The sequence below is a fragment of the Lipomyces tetrasporus genome, assembly GCF_029532465.1.
Source record: "Lipomyces tetrasporus strain NRRL Y-64009 chromosome Unknown POJ06scaffold_6, whole genome shotgun sequence".
In the NCBI taxonomy this organism is placed as follows: Eukaryota; Fungi; Ascomycota; class Lipomycetes; order Lipomycetales; family Lipomycetaceae; genus Lipomyces; species Lipomyces tetrasporus.
The window spans coordinates 297,845-322,367 of NW_026611601.1; the positions used below are offsets into that span (position 1 = coordinate 297,845).

The 24,523-nt window shown below is 47.5% G+C and overlaps 8 protein-coding genes across 8 annotated transcripts; 6 read left to right on the plus strand and 2 right to left on the minus strand.

Annotated features, from left to right (window-relative positions):
* The first annotated feature begins 4,894 nt into the window (after positions 1-4,894).
* Positions 4,895-5,663, plus strand: POJ06DRAFT_113485 (uncharacterized protein). The gene has a single exon (XM_056184120.1). The coding sequence runs from the start codon at positions 5,011-5,013 to the stop codon at positions 5,431-5,433; it is 423 nt and encodes a 140-aa protein (XP_056043077.1). The 5' UTR covers positions 4,895-5,010; the 3' UTR covers positions 5,434-5,663.
* A 311-nt stretch (positions 5,664-5,974) lies between these two features.
* POJ06DRAFT_254056 (uncharacterized protein) lies at positions 5,975-7,883 on the minus strand. The gene is made up of 2 exons (XM_056187721.1): positions 7,430-7,883; positions 5,975-7,370 (listed from the first exon to the last, which is right to left on the minus strand). Exons 1-2 carry the CDS (start codon positions 7,755-7,757, stop codon positions 6,238-6,240), a joined length of 1,461 nt encoding a protein of 486 aa, XP_056043078.1. The 5' UTR covers positions 7,758-7,883; the 3' UTR covers positions 5,975-6,237.
* Positions 7,884-11,782: 3,899 nt separating this feature from the next.
* POJ06DRAFT_268514 (trimeric LpxA-like protein) lies at positions 11,783-12,554 on the plus strand (the record flags this gene model as incomplete). The annotated part of the gene is made up of 3 exons (XM_056189315.1): positions 11,783-11,883; positions 11,946-12,182; positions 12,236-12,554. The coding sequence occupies 3 exons, from the start codon at positions 11,783-11,785 to the stop codon at positions 12,552-12,554; spliced, it is 657 nt and encodes a 218-aa protein (XP_056043079.1).
* Positions 12,555-13,579: 1,025 nt separating this feature from the next.
* On the plus strand, positions 13,580-14,828 carry POJ06DRAFT_254062 (mitochondrial 39-S ribosomal protein L47 (MRP-L47)-domain-containing protein). The gene has a single exon (XM_056187722.1). The coding sequence runs from the start codon at positions 13,759-13,761 to the stop codon at positions 14,743-14,745; it is 987 nt and encodes a 328-aa protein (XP_056043080.1). The 5' UTR covers positions 13,580-13,758; the 3' UTR covers positions 14,746-14,828.
* A 382-nt stretch (positions 14,829-15,210) lies between these two features.
* Positions 15,211-17,322, plus strand: POJ06DRAFT_113672 (uncharacterized protein). The gene is made up of 2 exons (XM_056184121.1): positions 15,211-15,593; positions 15,664-17,322. Exons 1-2 carry the CDS (start codon positions 15,306-15,308, stop codon positions 17,188-17,190), a joined length of 1,815 nt encoding a protein of 604 aa, XP_056043081.1. The 5' UTR covers positions 15,211-15,305; the 3' UTR covers positions 17,191-17,322.
* A 1,181-nt stretch (positions 17,323-18,503) lies between these two features.
* POJ06DRAFT_254071 (uncharacterized protein) lies at positions 18,504-19,532 on the minus strand (the record flags this gene model as incomplete). The annotated part of the gene is made up of 5 exons (XM_056187723.1): positions 19,476-19,532; positions 19,290-19,433; positions 19,114-19,230; positions 19,043-19,053; positions 18,504-19,019 (listed from the first exon to the last, which is right to left on the minus strand). Exons 2-5 carry the CDS (start codon positions 19,291-19,293, stop codon positions 18,504-18,506), a joined length of 648 nt encoding a protein of 215 aa, XP_056043082.1. The 5' UTR covers positions 19,294-19,433; positions 19,476-19,532.
* Positions 19,533-19,751: 219 nt separating this feature from the next.
* Positions 19,752-20,250, plus strand: POJ06DRAFT_254077 (uncharacterized protein; the record flags this gene model as incomplete). Its single annotated transcript, XM_056187724.1, has 1 exon — positions 19,752-20,250. A coding segment is annotated over exon 1 (251 nt), but the record flags the coding sequence as incomplete, so codon positions are not given.
* Positions 20,251-21,952: 1,702 nt separating this feature from the next.
* POJ06DRAFT_268519 (uncharacterized protein) lies at positions 21,953-23,089 on the plus strand (the record flags this gene model as incomplete). Its single annotated transcript, XM_056189316.1, has 4 exons — positions 21,953-22,225; positions 22,850-22,924; positions 22,985-23,017; positions 23,069-23,089. 4 exons carry the CDS (start codon positions 21,953-21,955, stop codon positions 23,087-23,089), a joined length of 402 nt encoding a protein of 133 aa, XP_056043084.1.
* Positions 23,090-24,523: the final 1,434 nt, after the last annotated feature.

Here is a 24,523-nt window from a genome sequence, read left to right on the forward strand (position 1 = left end):
AAAAACGACATATCAGCACTCGAATGCATCCAGTAGAGCACAGGAATTAGTGTTCAATCTCAGACATGATGCATGCGCCCAGCTGATAAACCCTTCAGTTCCTGGGCGGCATATTTGACATGGCCACAAGCCAGAATGCGCCGCATACAATATTGACAGGAAGTCGCATCAACAGCAGTAGTCAGATCACTGTGACTCTGAAAGAGCGAGCACGACTCTGAAACGGAGCAATTTTCACATCAGGAGTGAAAACTGATAAGATGCGTTCATCAGTACTTATCGACGATCAACACGCTAGTAAAACAGTCGTAGGTATGCCTGACTTTTTCAGTTGAACAGTACGGTTTCTTGATTGCTAGCATCCTCGCATTAAGGAATCCGAAGTCGTGCGCGATTTCATGTAAAAACAGATGAACGGCAGTCGCTTGCCACCGGGCATAGCATTCGTTATCGCACTCATCGCAATTCGATGACATTCAACATGTTGCAAACTATGCGCCGCTAGCGCGCTCGGCGATCCTCGGCATCACTTCTTGCAGTTTCAGGCCAGCAAAGATTGCACAAGCAAGCCAACCTTCAGGATTTCCTACTCCTTGGCAGGATGCATGGGGCCGGCTGGATAGGCTTACAGTTCGTGGCGCAATTGGAGGAGAGTTTACAAGCAGCAGGAAAACGAAGGGTAAGGGGTCAATATTCTTCCTTATCTTGATACAACTACCCCCCCGCGGCAAAACGAGATCATTGTAATTGCATCGGTTCACTTAGCAGATGGCCAATTCCGCCGCATGGAAGTTGTTGTCGTATCACATGTTGTCGTATCACATGTTAGCGTCTGAATCACTTCCAAATAATATCAAACAAGATCACGGATCAATAGTCCCATCATGGGAGGTGATCCGGAAGAAATACGATTGTCGTACGGGTGTGCATTTTATTTAGCGTGCTACTGTACTTAGGATCTCGAATGAATGGCGTCAGTGCCTAGAAGGTCATGTCGGCGGATGTTGCGCGACCGCATGCAGACGCCCCCGATCAGCCTGGAGAACCGTGAATGCCACATAGAAGTTCGCTGAATTTGCCGCGATAACAGGTATGCAATTCAAGGTTTCTGATTCTTTCTATATTAAACACATATGCTGCCGATAAACTCGATTTCAATCGCAGCCATTGGGAAACGATAAAGAGGTAGAATATTGCTGGGAATCGCATAGATGATCTTACTTCAACTTGCTGCTGTACCTCCAGCTGGAAGTCAGCATGACAGAGAATAGCGATAAAATGGCGCAAGATTAGCCAATGCATGTCCAAATTAGCGCAGGCTAGAGTGGCTCGCGTGATGATGTTCGCTGTGATATCGTTAAACTCGTGAACCGTGCGTCAACCTTAACGTACATTGGCTTTGGCGCAGGCGAACTGCAGATAACCAGCACGCCTGGACCACAACTTTCTTTGTCCTGTGGCCCCACCGCTTCCTGCCAAGCTGCATCACAAGCCAAGTGAATACGGGATGCGCTAACAAGATAAGCAGTTTGCTTATCGTTGACCAAAGCACTTTCAAATGTGTAGCTATTATACGATTTCTGATACCGCTACGACGTGATCTAACTCGACTAGTAGCCGAGGCAGGATCTTATGCTAATGGTGTCCAGTTTGTTTGGGAATCCCACGGCTTCTGCACGATGACAGACCGCTGTCCACGGGAATTGACCAGTGGGTCGCCGACGTCCGATTGTCATCCAACCTAATCAGTTCTGGGCGACTGAGCAAATGTCACATCCGACGCGACGCCCAATTTCTTGGCGACGCGCACTTGAAATCGTCCCATACTGCCGGGACTATTGGTCACAAAACAATTCTTTATTGGCGTAGCTATAATATTTCAGATTCGGATGATAACGATAACAACGATTAAGGAACATGAGGAGGTCAAGCTGTCAACTGATTATTTTTCGCTCGAACTCTTCGAATCTAACCTAAACCTGAAGGATACTTGCTAAACGAAATACGTTTACTTGGTCTATGATCCGTCCAAACTTTGAATTTGACCCAATTTATGTATATTTCCAAGACGATTATATCTGATTCTGGCAGCACTGAGTACTTGGTGTACGAGAATTCGCGATAGTCCCACTTATTTCTTTCGGCGCCGGATCAGAAGGACCCCCTCTTATCACAGCCAGCCTCACGATCCTTCTGAATTCTTCTCTATATTTTTCAACTCACTTATTTTTCTCCAATGACTCTCACAACCTGACACGTTTTGAGTTTACCAAAAGGCTACATTATGGGTCGTCCGTAGTCATGACTGTCATTCTTCCAGAGGTATACCGACTGATAGATTCTGTTGTGCGTTTCTCTGTCCTAGACCTGAATTTGCCAAGGTTCGGCCTCGGTTTGATGTCCTCGACGCCTCATGGTTGAAATTATCTGCCTTGTTGATCATCAGGTACGTTCGTGCCGTGTTCGCCTTTGATCTTGCTCACCGTAAGATTCATTTCCATGCGATGCAAGAAAGACAAATGGGTTGTACTCTGTGCCTGGTTAGTATACCTGGAGCCGCTCATTTGGACTGGAATACGCTCAAGCGTCTGTCGGTGGCCCACTTGGCAGCTCGATCGCTTGTGTATCTTATCGTTAGTCTCATCACATGCATCGCCGCGTCTTAGGTTAATGCGCGTTGGCTCTTATCTGTATAGACATCCTCGTCGACCTGGCCACAATTTTTCTTGGCAGCGTACTGGTTTCGGGACTTCAAGTTCCCAATCTCTCTGTGATACACCAGCCTGCATTGTCCGTGATTAAATCAACTCTAATGTGCTATCTTGGAATTGTAGTAAATCTTGACCATCATGTCCATGGGGTGGTCCGTCGCTTGTGTCAGTGGAACAATTTCTCGATCCCTGCGTCCGTAATTGAAGCACTGGAAGATATCCCGACTCAATTTGTTCTTTTTGACAAATAACCCATTTGGTTCAGACCGGGAGATTGCCTGTGATGGCCTCCGACTTCAATTTCGTCAGAAGGTTGATATCTTTCACCACAAAATGGCTTGCCGTAAGAGCTTTTCGTGAGCATAAGCGCGGTCTTCACGCTCCGGAAATATTGTCGCCGGAGATGATTGGTTATGTCTATCGCTAGTTGGTAGCGTTGATGCGCAGGTCAATCGGCCGCGAATGGCGGGACTGTTAAATGGATCCATGATACGAGACAACGAGGTCGGATATTGGGCTAACCAGCAGAATGCTCCGCGTATAATGGTGATTGACAGATATGCGCCATAGGGATTAATCAGGTTACTATCACCCTGAAATAGAGCACAAATAGCGATCAGATGCGGCAGTCGGTAGTCATATGCATATTAGCTGACGACTCGCAGGATATGCGTTCTTGCCGACAGCAATCAACTGAACAGAACATATCGTTCTACAGTACTGTGGCGCTTAAGTCCTCCAAGGGCGTCGGCTGATTAAGATCTATGGATGGTCCGTGTTGCAGCTGTGTGTGAAATGCGGACCATCAATCTGTCGCGGTGATAGCTGAACTACCCGGGATACCAGCGATTGATTGAAGATCAGCCCATAGCTGCCCCTGAGCCATAGTCTGCAGATCTCTCGCGCTGACAATATAAAGTGAAAGAGAATACAGAAGAATTGGTGCTGGCGTACCATCCGGGTAAAGATAATCCTGAACTTATAAATGGCTGACGTATTCCGCAACTCAAAGTCGTGATAAATCACATATGTCAGGCATGGTCTCCATTAGCCTCGATGCTACTCTGCGGTTCTATTTAATGCCAGTTGTAGCAATTCTCAAAAGGCTTCGTGGAAATTCTCCGGAACAAGGTTGCTAGGGTATTATTCCAGCCGCTGTAGCAGTTCGCCACACAAATGGCGCCTTCATGTTGCAAAATTTCACTTCAGTTTGTTTCCTTATGTTGGCGCCCCCCTTTCTGCTTACTTACCGGAATATCAAATCTAGAATTGTTACGATTAAGGGCTGTTGATGGTTTGCGGATTTGCCAATATCGGTAGATCCGATATCGGCGACGATACTATATCGTCAGCTCAAAATCTTGCCGATAAAATTACGAATAAATATCGACAAGCATAGATATTAGCCGATATAGTATCGGCATATAGTCAACGATGTCGGTTATCGGCAGAAAGTCTCTTAATTGGGACTAGCTGGTAACGTACTTCACAAGCGAGTGTGCCACGCGATAGTCAACGCGTTTTTAACCCTGACCCAAAAGTCCGCGTTTCTTGTGGCGTGGCGCACACGCTTGTGAAGTACGTTATTCAAAATGTCATGCACTTGATAGGAGAGTATCAATTGTCCGCCCGATTTGAACGAAGGTAGCACCACGTCATGAAGAAGACCATGAACTTGACAGACCTTCGTGCTCCTTCCACGGGCGAGCCGTCCGGGCGATTTATAGAGATGCCAGCCTAGGGATCGCCACGGATAAGAATTTTCGTTATCCATATCCGTATCCGCGCAACATATTGCTATCCGTATCCGTATCCGTATCCAGGAGAAATAGGCTTATCCGTATCCGTATCCGTCATATCCATGGATACCCGTGAAGTTCCCAGGAGCAATCCATGTGATCCAGTTAAACTTGCTGAGGGCTTGGAAGATATAATTCGGAAGCCAAAAGTACACAAAACTCGCGCCAAACGTGACCAAGAAGAAAGTGTACTTCGGAATAGTCCAGCCATTAACGCTTGCTTTCTTTTCAGGCTTTAAAAGGGCACGATTGAGAGCCAAAGTTGGTACAAAACTCCCTCCTCGTGCTCTTTTCCGAGCACAGATAATTGCTGCCATTGTTCAAACTTCCGTTACGATTAGCGCCATTGATTTTCTGTATGTTGCAATCCCCGATCTCTGCAGTCTTACTCAGCCGCAGCGGTTTTACTGTCGGTCGCCGCGAAACTTCTTTATCGACGCAATTATGTTTGGCGTTATAGGTCCGGACCGCATCTTCAACTCACTCTATCCCGAACTTAAATGGTGTTTTCTCATCGGCTTCGTCGTGGCGCTCGTGTTCTGGATAATGCGACGAAAGTACACAGCCGCGCTGCGATACGTGCATCCGGTCTTGTTGATTCTGGTGTATGCCAATGGGGTGAGAATTATAATCTGTCCCATTACACGCCTGGTCTGGTGACGAGTTTCGTGTTCATGTATTATATCCGACGACATTACTTTGGCTGGTGGTCAAAGTATAATTACGTGCTGACGTCCGGTCTTAACACTGCTGGAGTCGCGTTCTCGGCGTTGTTTATCTTATTGACGTTGCATTACACGAGGACGGAGTTTGAATGGTGGGGGAATCTTGTTTCGAGTGCGGGCGTGGATGGAGCTGTGGAAGATGGGCTGCTGGAGATTCCAGAAGACGGGTTTGGATTGAAAAAGGGCGAGTATTGGTGAATGTTGTTTCACTATGTGGAAGTTTGTGCGTAATCTGTGACGGTGTCTGGACTAGTTTGATTTGAAATTGCTTTTAGGTGTGCTGAAATAGAATTATTCTCAATGTGCTAACTTAATGCCGAATGAGAGCATTTTTATCATGCACTGCTAGCTGTGTTTCGAGATCATCGGCAGACTCTATCCACTGGTCACCGAGTAGTAGTCGGGTAGTGAATTCCTTCGGTCTCGGCACTAATTGCTGTAAGCCACAGACTGCGATCACGGTGAGAGCAGAAATCAGTAATTCTATGATTGGAACCCAGTACCCGATTAACATGTGACTGACCACCTCATCATCACGTTCAGCTCAAGGACCCCCGTAGCCAGCACGTTGTAATTGTGGATTTAGATTGCGTCCTCTCGAGTCCAACAAGTGGATCTTGTAACCGGCGCCTGCTCTCAGGACCTTTCAATTTCAAGATGTCAGGGATTTTGCCCTTGATTGCACGAAAGAATCTGGACATCGAATACGCCAACACTCAGCATTGTCAATTTGGGATATTAGGCGAGCGAAATATGATTAATTTTTACCAATTCTACAATTTCTTGCTACCTATGTACCGAGGCAACGCCCCAACTTTCCAAGAACCTATTCCAAGGTCACCGCCAGAAAACACAACAGGGACGTTATATACCGTCCATGAGAAAATATGAATGTATGCGCGAGAGGACATGTACAAAGACATAAATAAACAATTGTAAGAAGTACATTACCCATGTATGATCCATAAAAAATTAACCCAAACCATAAGCAAACGAAGCGATTTAAGCGGCACCAGCGCCCTGAACAGGAGCTTGCATCCGGGTCGCCTGAGCGCCGGCACGAACAATATTGGCGTTGTTCGAGTCGGACTTGATTGTTGACTCCTTGTTCTCCCTCTGAGCCATCTTCCAGACCTCGACTTCCATACCACCGCGGATGACACCAACGCGCATGGTGGCGAGCAAGTTATGAGCAGCATTGGAGTGGTCATAGACACCACCATTGAAAACAGCGGTGGCGTCCTTGCCAATACCTGACTGGATGAGAGCCTTTCCACCGGGATGCTGGTCGATGAAGTGCGTGACATCGTGGACCACACCGGCAATGAGGACGAGCGCTCGGGTCTTGGCCTGCTCCTGGTACTCTTCGAATTCCATGACGGGAAGCTGTTCGAGAGGAACACCCCAGTTGAGACGGGCGCGCCATTTGTCGAGCTTCTTCTGCCTCTGCTGGACGAGACCTTGTTCAATAGCATTCTGGGAGAACGTCTTGAGGTCATAGGCCAAGCCGAGCTGCTTGAGGAACCAAATGAGCCACTTGGTAGGGTCGTACTGGTACCATTTGATGGCGTTACGGTAGTCAGACGGGAACTCGTGGTGGAAATTGTGATAACCTTCACCAAAAGTGACAATAGCGGTCAAGAAGTGGTCACGCGGAGAGCGACGGTCATCGAAAGGTTGGTCACCAAGCCAGTGAGCGAGTGAGTTGACACAGAAAGTGGCGTGGTGGACGACAGTCAAACGGACGACACCAGCCCAGACGAGACCTCCTTTCCAGTCACCCCAGCCGAGACCCGCAATAGCCATGGGAAAGAGAAAGCCCATAACAGAGAGGACCAGAATGTAATTCTTGTGCTGCCATCTGACAACAGGGTCGGCGTTCAAGTCGGTGATGTCAACACGGCCGGACTTCTTGGGGTTGTGGAGGAAAACCATCCAGCCGATGTGGGAGTACAAAAGACCCTTGCGGACAGAGTAAGGATCCTTGTCAGTATCGGTGAATCTGTGGTGGACACGGTGACCAGCGGACCACCATCGAATAGAGCCCTCGACGGCACCGCCGGCGAAAGCAGCGAGGAGAATACGCAGAGGAAGACGAGCGCTGTACGCACGATGTGACCAAAGACGGTGATAGCCTGATTTGTTAGTGATTTCCACTAGCTTGTATTCGTTAAATAGCCAGGACAATGCATACCCGCAGTGATACCGAGGCCTGTCAGAGCGTAGTAGATGAAAGCGAGGACGGCAGTCTTTGGCTGCAGAGGGGTGAAAACGGCAGCCGAACAGCCAATGACAGGGATGAATATGATGAGAGTAACATTGAGCCAGTTGATATGCTTATACCAATTCTGGACAGTGAACGGCTGCTCGGAAATGTGCACAAATGTAGGAGGCATTTGCTTCTCTTTTGACGAAGCACTACCAGCCGAACGAGAAGGTGAGTTCGAGCTTGATCTGGGGGCACGAGCGCGAGCGGACTCGGCGACGGGCTGCGCGGACGTGGTCTCGGCGGCGGCGGTCATGGTTCTGCTGTCTAGTCACAGATCGCACTATTTCTGAGAGAGAGTCGTGAAGGAAAAAGTAGAAGGAGTCGACGCTGGCTTCAATATATTTGTATAAGAGTGGCTGGCGACATGCGGCTCGCGCCTCCCGGACCCCAACAACTAGTTTCCGAAGACCCTGTTGGGACGGGGTGCGGGAGGATGGCAGTTGTGGTTTTCTTGCTGCGCTGCTCCGCATATACACCGCAATGGCCTCAATGTTTGTGCAAAATCGGAGTCCGGGTAAGTGGCGCCCAACAAGGCGTTTTGGCAGCAATTAGTCGGCCTCGGTGGAAGGCAACTGGCCACCGAACACGCTGGCATGTGACAGTCCCTCTGGATTTCTATGAGCTGGATTCGGTCAGGCCATATCAGTTAATCTGATATTTGCGGTCTTTGGACACGCCAGATCAGCAACCTGAGAACCACACATTGACTAAAGTTGGGGCCGCCAACTCATACCCTAACCCGCACTATACTGGCCGTCATTTCATTCGCAAATTCTGCGTCTACAGTTTGCAACTGGCGATTGATGACTGCTAAGTGCTGAAGACAGGCATAACATGTTGCGTTCAACAATATTCGAGCAAAGGTTAGCTCACTTAGCCGGCAGAACGCAATGTTCTAGCCTGCAGATCCTTGCACAGACCTTGGACCTGAGCCCCTGAACTTTAAAATGGGTCGACCAAGGTTTATCTCCGAGCGGGAGTATGACTAATGTGGAAGTGTTTGGTCATGCATGCAACATACTTCCGTTATCGCCCGCACGTCCTGCGCGAAACGCCCACTAGCCCTCCGCCGTATTTTTACTTAGCAGCTGTGAATCTCCCTGGAGTACAGGAGTGTATTATATGTGCTTATGCTGTCTGTTCTTTGTCATTTATTGCATAATACGTCGGGGTTGTTACTGTTTATTGCGTCGGGTAGGAATCTTGTTTGTCTCCGTATGATGCCATCGACTATATCTTAGCCTCTTGCATCGGCTAATACCCAAATCTAATATGATTCGGCCGCGCGTTAAGTTAGGCCCCAACAGCGACGTTGATGGTGCGGTGTCTTATGTGCGTGTGGTTGTGCTGTAGATTGGAAACTGTTCGCGATGCCTTTGCCGGTCCGGGTGGAGAATTTTTTGCCTTCGCGTTGAAAGTCCCAACAATCGCCACTAGGTTGAACATGCGAAAAGTTATTTACACTCACACCTGTGGCATGTTATACCTATCGTATCTACCTGTCTTGAATCTACGCCGTCGGGAGCTTCATAACCGGAGGTGGCCACTTTTTAAATTGCCTCGAAATTGGTAACGCTTCCTGACAGTTGCACATATAGGTTTTGACTGTTTAGTTTCACTGGATTGTCATAGCACACTTATCCGCAAACTTGTGGTTGTCGGCATCGGAAGCTATTGAGACGTTCCAGCTTTAAGCGGCCCAGATTATACAAGGAGATCGCCGAAAATGGGAGCTTACGGAGGTCCGAAAATGGTCTTCACAGCTTTATACCCGAATTAGCACCAGCCAGGGACGTCTCCTTCTTAAAGCTGTTGCTAAGCTAGCGCAATACTTGCGCTTACCACCGTCCCAGGCTTGTCTAGCTGAGATCCAGAATGAGCATCAGGAGCATCATCAACAAACTGCACAGGCGTATCTTGCATCTCCCGACCTAGGCCCTGACAGTAACCCGAGAATTCGACGGCTGCATCTCGCTATGTGACACCATCAGCCGGTGATATCCGACCTTAGGAGCTCGTGATGTCACCAAACGATGATACACCGTCAGCTGCAAAGGATGTCGAAAATTTGCCGATTCAACTGCGATTGTGGGCAATATTTTGCCATCAATCGTCTGGGGCTGCGACCTTCATTCAACAGTGCAAATGGCAGACGACCGTCATATTGGTGATTGGTGGCATAAATTTTGAGCCATCAGCAACTGGCAAACTGAGATAAAGGTGCGCTAGCCTGTCACTGACTCATTTGCGACTAAAAAATGTCGTCAAAACATCCTTATGACCATACTCTTCTTGAATCACTTTTTACTAATTTATGATTCTGTTCTCGACGCTTCCTTACTGCGACTGTGGCTGCGGCGATTCTTTCATGGACGACAAATCAGGATTACCTCCTCTTTGTTGCTACTAGTTATCACCCCTGAATTGATTCCGAGCTAAGATTTGTGCAGTATCGACCTCCTTCAAACACTGAACGCCATGAGTAGAGTCCACGTTCTGGCGTAACATCACAGGTAGATTAACCCAACTGCCGCGCTTAACATTGGAGGCACGGCTAATTTCAAACTAGAAAAATTGTTTTATAGACAGAATCATTGATTTCACATGACGGGTATATCCGCCGCGGTCGTAGACTGCCTCATAGAAAGTCTGAGACTGAAGCGAGGGTCACAGTTTTTGAGATCTTATTGGAGCGTGATGCTGTTTTGTATCCCAATAATTCGGGCCAATGTAATATGCCTCAGGCACCGTATTAACCTTTGTCACGCCCGATTATTCTGCGCCTGCCGGTCCATTTTACATCTCTGATCTTTTCATATTCGTGCTTGCAAATAAATAGTTATAGCTCTCATTCGCACGCTTCTCTATTCGGCTCTGCCGTCGGTCTAGTTGACATCTGCATCTCTCAGCACACTTAGTAAACGAGCGTATCCCTAATGAGCCGAGTGCATGCTGCAAGACACTAAGCCGGCTGGGCGTGACAGATATTCATTTGCATGAAAAATCATCTCAGGGATTGACAGCCAAAAGCTAACTAAGTATATGTACATAGCCAATACAGCGCCTCAGTGGCCAATGGCCATTGTCGACAGAATGTCTCGATTGGATGCCCACTTGTCCTGCGCCGAGATTTGCGCCGATGAATGATCACGGGCCGAGTTTCTGTTTAGAGTTTACCCTGCCAGATTGGTTCTCGAACTAACACATACCAGTTGTAACTCGTATAATCAGGCAAGCATGAGTCATTCAAGAAGCTATATCAACTAAAGCAAAAGCGGCATCCTCAGCTTCCAATGAGTATTACACTGCGAAGGTCTTGTACGTATCTAATACCGTACCAGGTCACGGGTGGCTCGTTAAAGTCGTTTTCTTAGCGGGCAGCAGATTTGCGAGTTTACGACAGCTGTTTCTTACTATTCGCTCTATCGTGCAAATCTGTATAGCATAATATAATAAGAATATGCTTTTTATAAATCAAAAATTAGTACACACAGATGATCTCGCAATAACTACAGATACGTTCATTGAGTCTGGCCGGGCCGGCCTGTCATCGGGCTTTCTTCGCAAATTCAGCGGCCAAAGTTAAGTTGTGGGCTAATCGCAATGTCGCAACTTTAAATACAATCTCCCCACACTTTTCTCTTGTAGCCCATCTATGACCTAAAGCAAAGAAGGCCAATGTCATCTGGTCTGCGTCTGCGTCTGCGAGTGAGCCAGTGGACCTTGCAGCAAAACATGTATGAGAGTTGCCTTCGAAACAACAAGTACGAACATGGATAGGTCTAACTGTGAATCTTGCTACCGATCATATTATGGCCTCTATTGTCATAATCATCGCCGTCGCATTAGCATTGTCGCAGTCATTGTAGCGATAAAGCGGCCCGGCATGTAGCCGTGTTGTCGGGGTTGTATTTTTAGCAATTGATTTAATAAGAAGTCATCGTGTAAAATGCCATGTACACCACAATTTAAGATTCCTGACTGCATATCAGTCGGCAGGCATGGCGGGGAGGAGTGCGGCCCGTTCTCGGGCATTGGTGCTTTAGTCTAACAGCAGTTAGTGGTGCACGAGAAATCTCCGTAAGTCCTAACGAGTTCGTTTCGCTAACTTATCAGAAAAGTACCCCCGTCACGATCCCAAACTCTAATTTGATGAACTTGGTCCCATTCAGTTGGCTGGAATACGTGGCCATTTCCTTGCCCAAACGGCCGTCTCGGCCATATATGCTGCCAATGTCCTTCATGCTCGATATTCCTGTTGTGATATAGCATCGAAACATGGCGAGTACTGAGAAAAACGAAAAGTTCATCGCCTATGCGAAAACACTGACGAATATTCCGTGGTGTGAAGATTATGAGAAGATGATCTCAGGAATGCTGTGAGTAATAGGTGCCATCTATTGAACCTCTTGAAGGAAAGCCAGGACACTTACATTAGCAGGTACAATTCTTTGGTTCCTGAATTGGTTACTGAGCGGATTCGAGCTAGGCAAAAGGTGACGAAGTACAACGCATATTTTCCAGATGATGCAACTGCTGAATCGATTACGAGCGAGCGCGAGGCTATGCTGCGAAGAATTATTGGCAAGGTCGGGAAAAGGCCATATATCGAGCCTCCGTTCTACGTCGATTACGGTTGCAATATTTCTGTTGGAGATGACTTTTACTCAAACTTCAAGTAGGTCATATGATATTTCGGTGTTCATGGCATTGATCTCACTCGCATGGTAGTGCCACCATTCTCGACTGCAGCCTTGTGACAATTGGTGACCGCGTAATGTTTGGACCTGGGGTCAGCATCCTTTCCGCAACGCACGAGACAAGCATCCAATCTCGCCGAGATGGAATTGAGTATGCAAAGCCGATCGCAATTGGCAGCGATTGCTGGATTGGCGGGAACGTGACAATACTGCCTGGAGTCACTATTGGTGAGGGGTGTACGATCGGCGCTGGGTCGGTGGTCACAAAGGATATCCCGCCTTACTCGGTTGCCATTGGATCGCCTGCTCGTGTGGTGAAGAAAGTTGAGCCGATTGCGGATTTGAATTAACAGGATTTGGAGTCATCGATTACGTGACACCAGGGCAAGAATGATACATTGTACTTCTCAATTATATTGCTCCACGGTGACTCGTGGTCATTGTCGTCCAGTATACGTATGTGGTTCGCGTACAGCGTGACCGATTCAAGATAGATTCTTCTCAACGCTATACTGTACCATGCTATCCTCGCTTGACACTCTGCCGCTACGTGCCCAGTTATTGCTTCGTGACCTACGACGAGTACCTGAATCGGCCCGAGATTGGGACTCGTTGGCCTGGTATGCAAGCATATTTGAGAGAGGTTACGATAAACCTTATGAATATTGCCAGTATGGTGGCCTAGCTATCTGTGGCGCATAGCGAAGACGGACTCTCTAGCTCCTATATCTTGCCAAGCACTACTGTCAAAAGTTTCGTCGTATAAATCCAGATCGTGCTGTTTTGGGTTCCGTAAAATCGGTTGCTAAGCGGAATCAGAACGCCGTATTCGGCGATGCTAGCCAGGAAGTATTGTGAACTAGGTCACAGGAATATTTCGTTGACCTACGATTATTCGATATTATTTGGAAGAATAATTAAACGCTGCGGAACATGCCCTGCGTATCAGAACGGAAGCGTATTGATCCTTGAATGGTTACGTGTCACGTCGTATGTACTTTGAATACAACGACACAACACATCACATCTCTATCTGATTTTGATAATTAAAAACTTCCTCGACTAAATGTCCCTTAGTTGCGGGCGGGTGCGCTACTCCCGATATAATGTACAAGTATATTAGCCGCTATCAGCAAGTGCAACAAATGCATTACCTGTAAGCTCAAACTGACTAGATTACAAAACCATAGAAATGCAAGCGCAAACAAAGTCAAGGTATGATAAAATCGCACCAAGTTGGCCGACCGCGCGGGCAAGAATAATAGCAGCACAGCTGTGGTAAGTACCATACCCTCATACCTTTGTTCTGCTCGCAGTTAGCAGGATGTGTGTCGAGATTGAATCTCTCGCCTCGGGTTTTACAACTTAGTCCGATCACGAAAATTTGACCACGACACGCGATTGATTCTTCAAATTCACGCATCGAGGACAACCACTTCCTGCTATATATCCACACTCAATCTGTTTAAACACTGCTCCAGACGATACGTACTGTTTAGCCACACGACTGGTTTACGTTCCGACTAGCGGACAATTGCATTGTCTCGACCATTCATGCTCAACATGTTGCAAGCACGACTGCTTTGCAAAATCACCTGCTCGCAAGTAGCTGCAGATGCAGCCGTCGGCGTGTCATCAATACCTACAGCCTCTAGACAGTTCTCGTCCTCGGCGGCATTCGGCGCCCGACGAAGACCGGCAGATGCTGGTAACGACGAGATCGCTGCGCTCATCAACGCTCAACGATCCACATACCGCGCCCAGCAGCGCGAAAAACGGCAAGCTCGTGCGGCCCAGACATCTGAAGTCAAGAAAGAGACTGAGACTCTCAGTGATTCCCGGCGTCAGAGAACTGAAGATGAGGAAAAGAGGGCAGAGAATAGATATTTATCAAATAAAGCAAAATTCGACGCCGACTACCGACGACATTTACTGAGCAAACCTCGGTCCGCGGGACCCGTGGATGAGACTGTCGACGTGCTTGTTTCATCTAAGAAAGGCGAACACGTCGATTTGCAGCCCCGGCCGCCGATTACGCCGTCGCCTGGAAGTGTAGTTACCCCGGATGATCATCCGCTGTGGCAGTTTTATAGGAGCAAAGGGACGTGTTTGACCCACCCTCAAGCATACGATCACTTGGGGCGGTCATGGGAGATTCCGGAATTGAGGCGAAAAGGATACGAGGATTTGCATGTGTTGTGGTACGTTTGCTTGAAGGAGTTGAATATTTTACGAACGGAGATGTCTGCATTGAGGATCGTCATTCGGCCAAACATGATTGAGAACGTAGCGCGAAAGTACGACGCGCCATTAAAAAGTGTGCGTCGCAGTATGACGAACATCAGGACCGTGTTGCTGGAGCGATATTATGCATGGGAGAACGCGACGGAGGACTTCGATTTGGATAGATTTGTTGAGGATCTACCTGCAGGTGCGGAAATTGTGCGGGAGGAATTGCCAAACGGCGTCAAAGTTACCGAAAAGATAGTGAAGAAGTTGAAGGAGAAGGAGGAGATTGTGGCCGTCTTGTCCTCGGCGTAGATTGCAGATTGTGCCTTGTAACATACTGGTAAATAGTACATAGATAAGATATTGTTAATAACTTTATTGCTACTTGCTGTGTGGCTCGTGAGACGCTGCGTTCCCATACTGGGAGAGTGCTCAGCTATTGAACCGAGCAATTCTATAGCCTTCTTTAGAATATTTCCAGTGGCCGGCACTAACCAAAAGTGCCTAGTTTAGTATAACAACCTAGTTAGAGAGTTACCAATTATCTCAGTTCACATCATACTTTAATGCCGCCTACCGAGCCAGGTTGACCCTCAAATTGATTTTAGTGAATAAATCTTACAATTGGCTAGTAATCCACAAAATCCAGCACTACCTAATCGCGAAGCAATTAGGATTAAGCTGGTGTGTTTTGTATAACCCTATTCCGGAGCAAGGTAAACAAACCCAGGCCACATTGCCCCGGTCTCCCGTCCCTGCTCTGCTCAACGCCGCTAACTTACAAATCAGCTTCCTCCGTATCGATTTCTCTACGCTTAAGATATTATGAGATATTGCTGATTGGTCCGAGTTTGTGCTGATATATTAACGAGATGTCATTCTTCCATCCATCTTCGCACCCGCTGAATCCCTTCGGCTCGGGCCCGCATCCACAGCATCCGCCATTCTTCCCCATCACGATCCCCCCGCCGCCTGGTCTTGCTCCTCCGCCTTCACCACTACAGCGATCAACAATAATCTCTTCACCATCGCGAAAATCCGTGACGGATGATCCCTCGTCGCCAGTGAAGTCTGGCGTCGACGGTGCGAGAAAGAAGATATACGTGCGCACTGATGAGGAGCAGTTCGCCCTGCCAATGTCCAAAGTGGAGACAAATGAGGTGATATTAATTACGATGGGTTATAAGGTTTTTGGTATAATTGGATCGATGGCTAATGGTTCGGTAATAGGACCTTGTTATTCTTCTCTCTCGTTTGTTTTCCCCGGACATATTGCATCGCTTGCAGATCCGGTACGACACTACAGTAGTGGACGCCAAGGGGAATCCCGCCGGCCCCATCTCTGGCGGCGCTGTAATCTATCCGGAGTACTGGGAAAGTCTGATCGAGGATGGTATGCGGATCATGATTAAAGTGTTGTCGGAGGACGGCGAACTATCCAGTAACTACGGCGGCAGCGTGTCTGAAAGCTCACGTATTCTATCACAATCGTCATCGTCTACATCAATTACGGAGACATCCCGGGTTATTTCAGGTGTGACGGAGCAGATCAAAAGTTCAACGGCGTTTACGTCGGCTGCGGAGAATGAGCGTTCTACGAGACACCAGCATACTATTCCCCCCATCGGGCCGCCCACAAACAAGGAGAACGATTCGTTACGTGCCGATGAATTGAAGCCACGTACATATTCGTCGGCGGTGAAGCAGACTATGGTCCAACCTCTCGGTGTCAGCACGAATCTCGTGAATACTACTAAATCTAGTTCGCGCGCAATTGCTCCACAGCATCTTCAGCAGGTGGTTGTAATGCCGGAAGATACGTCTTCGCTTCAACCACAGAAGATTTTCAGACCGGGCCGCATGTCAGCCATGACTCCCGCAGAAGCGGCGCTCAAGTCCGTGACAGATCCGTACGGCTTAACCTATCAGTCTTGCATCACGCTTCTAGCCCCATTGTTGCCCGACTACAGACGTCTCACACATCCTCGACTTAGCCCGAATATTGTAACAATCAGGCCATGTCACGAGAACACTCTTTGGATCTTTTGCGTCATCCAACGCACGTTGCATCCCGTCACGGTGCGTGCATTCGAGACGATCGATATTGAGGAACTTATGCTGCGCGTTGTGCCGCCTGAGATTGGCAAGGAGAAAGCCGTTGTGCTATGGCGCAACATGAAGTTTGGTGGTGAAGCAATTGGCGGTAAGTATAATGCGAAGAAAGAAACGAGGGGCACAGGTGGTCGTAATATGTGGAAGCGAAATTTGGCAGTACTGGCGGTGAAGAACGCGGAAGTATTTGTTGTTGTTTTTGAGACACCGCAGAATTATCATCGGCATGCAGTTCTTTCACAACAGCCAGGAGTAATTGATTTGACAGCTGAGCAAACCCACACACACCCAACAACGGGAGTGGGATCTTCTTCGCCTACGAGAGTACCTTTTCAAGGAATTAGTCAGAACTATCCAGGTCCGGAGTTGGCGTATATTGATTATAATACGTTTCAGCGACAACAGTATGTGCAGAAGTATAGTTCAGCAATATCAGCCACACCATCTGCAGCACGAATTAACGCTGGTGCCCAGACTCAGCTTGTATCTCGAACAACTTCAAGAGATGCAGAAAAAGTTAACTCAGTCTCTGAATCTTCGGCTACTGCGAAATCTACTCGTACTGTGGTTCAGGAATTAAGTTCGGACGCTGACTCCCAAAACGACAATCCGAACGAGACAGAAACTTGTGCCGATGTCGACTAGACTCGTCATTGTTTCGTTGTCGTTTGTTTGTCTGATATATATATTTTCAGCATGTATACCTTCATGTTAGTTATCGTCAGTAAGCATTGTTATGGGTATTTCGATGATCTATAATGTTTTCCTCTGTCATTACTCGTTACTCCGCCGCCCGAATAGTTGAACTGTTCTTTGTTCTGTTATGGATAGGTTCGGCGTAAATGGTCTTCAACTCTTTCTGTTTAACACTTACAGGTATTCTTTAATCAATGAGATATTTTCAATGTTATGAGCTGTAATCGTCACGTGAATATGGTTTATTATAGTTCAGGGGTTATTCATGATTCGTTTGTTATTTTGTACATATTATTACACGATGCATCTTCTGTTATGTCACTATCAATATTCGCAAAGATATTCACAGCTCGGGAATCGCCATTACATTTATAAATATCTCCACTCGTTTTTGACAAGAGTCATGCAACTCGGAAGACCGAGAAGGAGCGAGCCTCAACGCGCGCCACAGTGTGGCGGCTCTTAATGTGCAGGTTGCTGCACAGGATGTGGACCATCCACACGATCGTCGTTCCTGTGTAGATATTTGTCTACTGTCCCATCTACTGTCATGCAACGCACCAGAATATTCCGCGCACCATTGACATCGCGGTCGCACTCGAAGCGACATTCTTTGCAAGAGTACTTTTTACTACCCCCAACGTCGTTGTGTTTTCCGCATCTTCCGCATGTCTTACTGGTGTATTCTTCAGAGACCAAAACGACTTTGCACGATTTATATTCTCGCGCTTTGTCGAGAAGCCGTTGTTGAAATCTGTAATGCGACCAAGTGGCCATAGCTCGTGCCGTCTTTGACCTGATCCGCCGCTGTCCGCCCTTGCGCATCACCATTTGTTGAACTGGGAAGCTTGATAGGATGACAAGGTTGAATGTTGTGCACAAATACTTTGCAATGCGACAGTGCATATCGCTGACCAAGTTTTGTATCCGACGTCTTAATTTCCCTGCAGCTTTTTTCATCCGCCACCTCTTTGCGCGGGAAATGTCTTTCACGGAATATTTTCTGTGCAGCTCGTCCAGCCAGTGACAAAGCCTATAGATATGGCCAATGTCATTTTTGCCGAGCTCGATCGCTTCGCCGTCCGGGCTATAGCCTGTCAAGAATGTTCGCACGCCTGGGTCCAGAGATATTAATCGATCAGAAGACGGCCCGTCGAGAACCCGCAAAGGCATTGGTACTCAAAGGTAGTAGTGACCGGTAGTCCTTTGGTAGACAAGCCTGCTGTCGTAATTCAGGTCGTGTGGGAGTGGTTCAGCGCTTTTCATTTTGCGAAGAAACGCGTACTTCTCTTCACTCTGGACCAGTGTTTATGATGTATCACAATGCTCTCCTGGCGAGACTTTCTGCGAGATCGGTGCTTAATCTTGAACACCTTCTTGTCATTTGTGTACCTGGCATGTGCGGAATCATATGCATTGAGAAGGTCTTGCATGGCGGCGTTCCTAATGTCGTATGGGGTTTCCAACACCCACGGCTTGCCCATGTTGTCAATTGCATCCTTGTTAAGGAACGCCGCTCTTAGGTCCTTCTTGTTTTTTGCAACCTCCTTCTTTTCCACGGCATCCAAACATCGGTTGTATGTCCAGCGTGCGGTGCCGAACCAGTTTCGAAGGATCGCTTGCTGCTCTGTGGTTGGATATAGCCTGAAACGTCTGACCTTCTCTGCTTGTTGTTTCTCTGTTTGTTCTTCCTCTCTCTTTCTGCGTTTTGCTGCTCTTTCTTTCTTATCGACTGTCGCGCATTCCGCAGTTGATGCCGATAGACAATCAGTGATTGGCTGGTCGAATCCAGCCCGTTTACAGGTCCCCAGCCTTCAGTTACAAGTTCGCCAGTCCATTCGCGTTCGATCAGATTAAGAGAAGGCAGCTAACTTGTGCGACTGATTCGAGCGGAATCTTCATTCCAAAATGGCTTGGGAACAATTTTCATATTCGGAGTATTCTGTTCGCCGACTGCAACGCAAGGGCAAGGAGGAGCTTGAGGCTTATCTATACAAGCAAGTAAGTTATTTGAATGCTAAATCAGTGGTCCGGATACTTCAACTTACCCATTCCGCTAGCGGTTTCCATGTCAAGCTGTCACAAAGAAGACAGTAGTGGTGCGAGCAGGGAGATGTGTATATAGTTGCCGTTCAGCGGCGAATGCAGCAGAGGCAAAGGGGACAGAAGGGGATATTTATAATTAGATGAGAGGCACAGGTACCGGAAATATGATGCAGGTTTTTCGCGAGTGATTTTTTACTGCTGAGCTCGTGTCACCCAGCGTTTTCTTTCTACCTTTATTCGATGATCTCACAATCTGTACTACCTGATGCTACAGGCGTGAATCGCAGCCCATATATAGTATCTGTTAAGAAGATCACTACTTTAAGAAGATCACTACTTTATCATTAGGATGATTTAGAGTGCAAGCTAAGACTGCTACTTCTTCAGGTTCGTGTAATCACGCGCCTACGACGCAAAACATCCAGCCAGCCATAGGTGGGCACTTCAGTCGCCAACCACTTGTAGGCCGATATCTTGACTTTTCCACGGTAAGCTACTGGAAAAATATATTTTCTGGTCGTCATGCATACTAAATTTCAGATGTCATATATTTGTTCAGGAATTGCACGCATTATCTGATTACAGTTATCTCCGCTCGTGCTGCCCACCATCAATTGAGGCTGAGCTAATCCTTCGCAATTTGATAGACTCAAAATCGCCGGTTTGTCATAGTTATCCGATTTCTATAATTCTATCATACTGTTACCAAGCGATGCTGGTCGACAAATATCTACGGAAATTAGGGGCTCCGCGAGCATTCCCGGTGGGTACTGGAAACGTTAAAGGAAACGCGAATGATGAATTCGAAGAATGGATAAGCCATTTGAGCGATAATCTTGCTGATCCGGCCAATGTCAGCGAGATGGTCGACATTAGCGACTCTGACGACGAGGAAGTCGAAGAGGTGGACGATGATGCTGACGGTGCAGATTCACTAAACCTTTCGAATACGACTAGTGCGAATATTCTAGTTTCACAGATACGATTAACTTGCGATAACAAAGTAGCCAGTGCCCGCTTAGACCTAACCCTGCATCCGCTTTATTTAGTAACTTTCATCGAAACTTCGTCCGCACGTGAGCTCACACATACATGCACATACCAGGCATGAATATGCCCCTGAAATCCTTTGTGTGAGGTGAGGTCACCAATTGTTGAACGGAAGATTATCCAGTCAAATGGCCACAGCGACGCTGTTAGGGAAAAATTCCTACTGTGGCCAAAACTTCTGTGTCGACAAGTGCGTGTTATATTAGTGCCTCTATAAGTAGTACACACACGACCAATGTATAATCGCCATGAGAGCGTACGGAATAGTTCAAATTACGTTATGTTCCCAGGCCGGACGGAGTGAACAACTACTGCTGAAACGAACGTCACAGAGACCGTCGCCGTCATGAGATGATCCTTTCGGTGTCAAAATGGCGCCGAAATGACTGGCCAGGATATCCTCGTTCAGCAGTAACGCCGAGAATTTTCTCTAGGTCGCAACCATTACTTCGCCCATGAGGTACACCGCGTCGTCGAAGTCATCTACACCTGCTGTTGTGGCGACAGTCTATCTATCCAATGTAGGCCGTACTGACAAAGGAATTCTGGCAACTTATCGAGGGCTTGCGGTCTACGAGGCAAGACAGTTATATGTAGCGATGGACTGGCGGTTTTTTAAGTATTTGTTGGCGTGGGAATGGGTTGTCACCATCGCGCCAACGTCCACCTCCCGCATCGTTCTCGCTTCTTCTTTTCCGGCGCCGTCCTCATCAACAGCCAGTCTAAGCTAATTGGAGATCTTTTTCTCGGTTACCTTCTCAGTGCAAGACGAGACAAGCGGGCGAGGAATCGGCGCTTGCAGTCCAGGACTGGGCCTGTAAAGCGTTAGTCCTGTTGTGTCTCCACTCTAACATCCGACGCGCAACGGTAGAGAGAGTACCTCCTCAAACTGGTTGAATTATAGCTATTTCGTAAAGCGACAATGTACAAATACATTATCGCTATTTCGAGAATCTGTTCACCCTGGATTTGGTGGTTGTTGCAATCCGATTGACGCTGTCTTAACATTTACCGGAGACGTGTGGACAACTCGTGATGGATACCAATACGACTTCTGCCTCAGCAAACTATTAACGGCGTTGCCTGGATCTAGTAATAATCTTCGAATATTTCTTGGAATACTGCTTTTAATCGGTGGATGCGGGTTACTCTAGAGACGGTAATGCGGCACTTGTTGGATGTCGGTACACCTTGCGGACAATTAAAGCTACCCAGTTCTAACCTGGTAGGATAATATATCTGGCCACGGAGTCACATTGCTCAAGAACGAAGGTATAACTTGTGTTAGTTGTGACTTGCTATGTATCTCACAACTGGGGCTGAATTGATCCCTTTGGCTGGCTTGCACCTTGCTTTGCACCTGTTCTGCCTCTTACTTTACTTGCGTTGCTGTATTTCATTAGAACCATAGAATGCAAGAATGATCTCGGAAGGAATACATATGCAATCTAGAAAACTGCGAGAGGAGTACACGTATGTCCGCATTACTGCTTGGGATGCCGGATGATACACTGTTAATGCAGGCAGTCGACCATGATACGGATGCGCAACTGCACATTGCGATCCACTAAGGAGCACTGTTATTCATAACCTACCGTGGCTGTCCAAGGCATTCATGGGGTGGACCAACATCAAGTACGGGCTCGAGGACCACGGCATCGTAGACAAGGAGATTCGGTTGACGAAGATGGATTGGACTCTTGTGAGGGCTTCGAGGCTGCAATTCGACGATCCGAAGCAGAAGCCGACCGACACGAAGGCGGACGTGCAAACGCTGGACAGCAAGGGTGACGGAATGCGCATGACCGACAGCGTGAGTGTTTCTAGTGTGTCGAGATTCCTGGTCAAGGTTGCAGTCGACGGACTCTTCATCAAAAGCGCAGTGGTTGTAAGGGCTTGATGCCGCCGAGGAAGTCGTGGAATTTGCGATTCTTGGGGAATCGCTGCGACGGAAGAAACCTGGCAGCTCCATTCGCTGACATAGTTAATGAAAGAAACACCAGTAGGTAGCCGACTTTGAGAGCTTGAAATTCTCCGGTGCTCCCGTTCCTAGAAAGTGACGCGTGCTAGTGCCAAAGCTGTCCATACAGAAGACATCCTCACACGTTGCTGGCAGGAACGAGGCTGGGAGGTTCCAGGCCTAGGACAATGCGCACGTTCAGATCGGCGATAGACACATCACCTACGACCACTGCGAGCACAACAAGACTGCAGCAGCAACTTATGGACGAGAGATTCAGCTGACGCATGCATGTATTCCAAACAATCCTCATGTGACAAGCGCGTTCAGGATCTGCGACAGACCGACCCGAGAGACGACCGCTTCGAATCCTCGCTCGCAAGAACCTTTTGCTCCGAGGCTCGTGCCTATGGGTCCACCACGATATAGCTTCTCCGCGATGGCGAAGCGGAGATGACATCTGGATCCTTTGGCTACACAGAGACCCGGGAAAGGGGAAGACGATGGTCATTCGGCGAGATCATGGGCGACCATTCTGACCGTAGAGTATAGGTGTTTTTGAACTTGGTACTGGATGATGCAGTTGAAGAAAAGACCGGCGGCGAGAAGATCAGGATTGGAACAATCGTATGTGACGTGTTGAACGCGCGTTTCGCTTTATGTGGTCAATAACTAATAATGTTATAGGTTATAAGAGGCAACTCTGTCCTCATGATAGAAGTGAGCCATCTCCCTATTATTAAAGTACACGTCTGACTAACTTACTCCTAGGCATTAGAACGGGTGTCATAGTATTAAAGCTCAGTTAGTGTTAGATATTGGTTTGAGAATACCATTGGTTACAGTTTCCTCGTGACCTCTTGTACTTGTATATGTATTTACGTGGCACAGTTTATTGTATATTAGCTTAGGTTAATACTGGTATCCCTTTCATACGTCAACAGACAGCGATCAGTCGGCGGACAATACTGGCTAAATAGTGGGTGGCCATCACCGCAGATCAAGCAACAAATCCATCCTATAACGCTAACGCGGCGGGATGTATTTGCGTGTTCTGACTTATATGACTAGTCCAATATGAGCGATGGTTTGTCTTGCGATAACCAACACCAGGGATATACCAACCCAAGAATGTTAGGCTAGAAGAGCAATATTGACCATTGGAGCGATAATAAGAATTTTTACGTAATTACGTTCTCTGTCGATCTGTTGCCTGAACTGCTAGGCACGAGAACAGAAGGATAGATATGTGTCGAATTTCGGCTAAAGCGCTGGGTAACAGAACAACATGCCAATCTTAAATAGCTGTGGTTAAGCTTAAATTCTTCGTTGACACCCTCTATCTTACGTAATAGCTTTGCGTATGTTAGTGCACAAGCGCATTGACGGTGAGACGCGTCGAATTCTCATGCTTCACCAGCAGGGCACGTACAGCCGGTTCGCCCAAATTTCACTAGTCTCAAGGCACATGTCATAAGTAGTGGCAATGTGCCCTACGAATGGCTTAACACAGCTTGCCTTTGGACTCTGGCTCCTAAATCTCTGACAGTCGCGCTAACAGAACTTTTGTATGTTGTTGACTGCGCAAACTGAAAGTTCGAAAAACGGCGTTATGCGCTGAGCAAACTGGCAATTCTCACGAACAATCAGCGTCAACATCTACGATTTGCCATCGAAAGAACAGTTTATACGCCGATCGAAGCGTTGTCGCGACAGAGGAATGGTGCTACAGCTTTGCGAGCGCCGATGGAAAGCTGGCCTTTAATTGTCGCAACTCTCAGTCAACATGCACTTCTTGCAAGACTCGTACTGTTTAAACATTACTACTAAAACACACAACTTGCAGAATCAAAAGTATTAAATATTAGAATTTTACATTAGATTACATGGGCAAAGAAAACAACAGATACTAGACTGCTCCAAAAGGCCGCACAGATCATTTCCGATCAACCCAACTATTAATGACTCACTCACGCTGTCTTAATTTCCCTTTTGGAGTCGCCACTGTGTATATACTCGCGTTGAGCATTTAGAAGCTGGACTGCTCATGTGTGGTCTGTGGCTCCATCACATGAGTTCCGCTCTCACCATCGGCATTGAACGCTCGGCGTCGTCGGAAGAAGCGGCCGCGACGCTTCTCACCTTCTAATGGAACGGCGCCACGGGTCCTGGCTCGGCCAGCGCGGAAAGCAATCAGGTATCCAATCGAACAGAGCAAAAGACATG

Coding starts and splice junctions, on each gene's coding strand:
- POJ06DRAFT_113485 (XM_056184120.1), top strand. CDS start 5,011: ATGGTGTTTTCTCATCGGCTTCGTCGTGGCGCTCGTGTTCTGGATAAT.
- POJ06DRAFT_254056 (XM_056187721.1), bottom strand. CDS start 7,757: ATGACCGCCGCCGCCGAGACCACGTCCGCGCAGCCCGTCGCCGAGTCC. Junction 7,371..7,429: donor AGGCCTCGGTATCACTGCGG/GTATGCATTGTC, acceptor CTAACAAATCAG/GCTATCACCGTCTTTGGTCA.
- POJ06DRAFT_254062 (XM_056187722.1), top strand. CDS start 13,759: ATGCTCAACATGTTGCAAGCACGACTGCTTTGCAAAATCACCTGCTCG.
- POJ06DRAFT_113672 (XM_056184121.1), top strand. CDS start 15,306: ATGTCATTCTTCCATCCATCTTCGCACCCGCTGAATCCCTTCGGCTCG. Junction 15,594..15,663: donor CCAAAGTGGAGACAAATGAG/GTGATATTAATT, acceptor GTTCGGTAATAG/GACCTTGTTATTCTTCTCTC.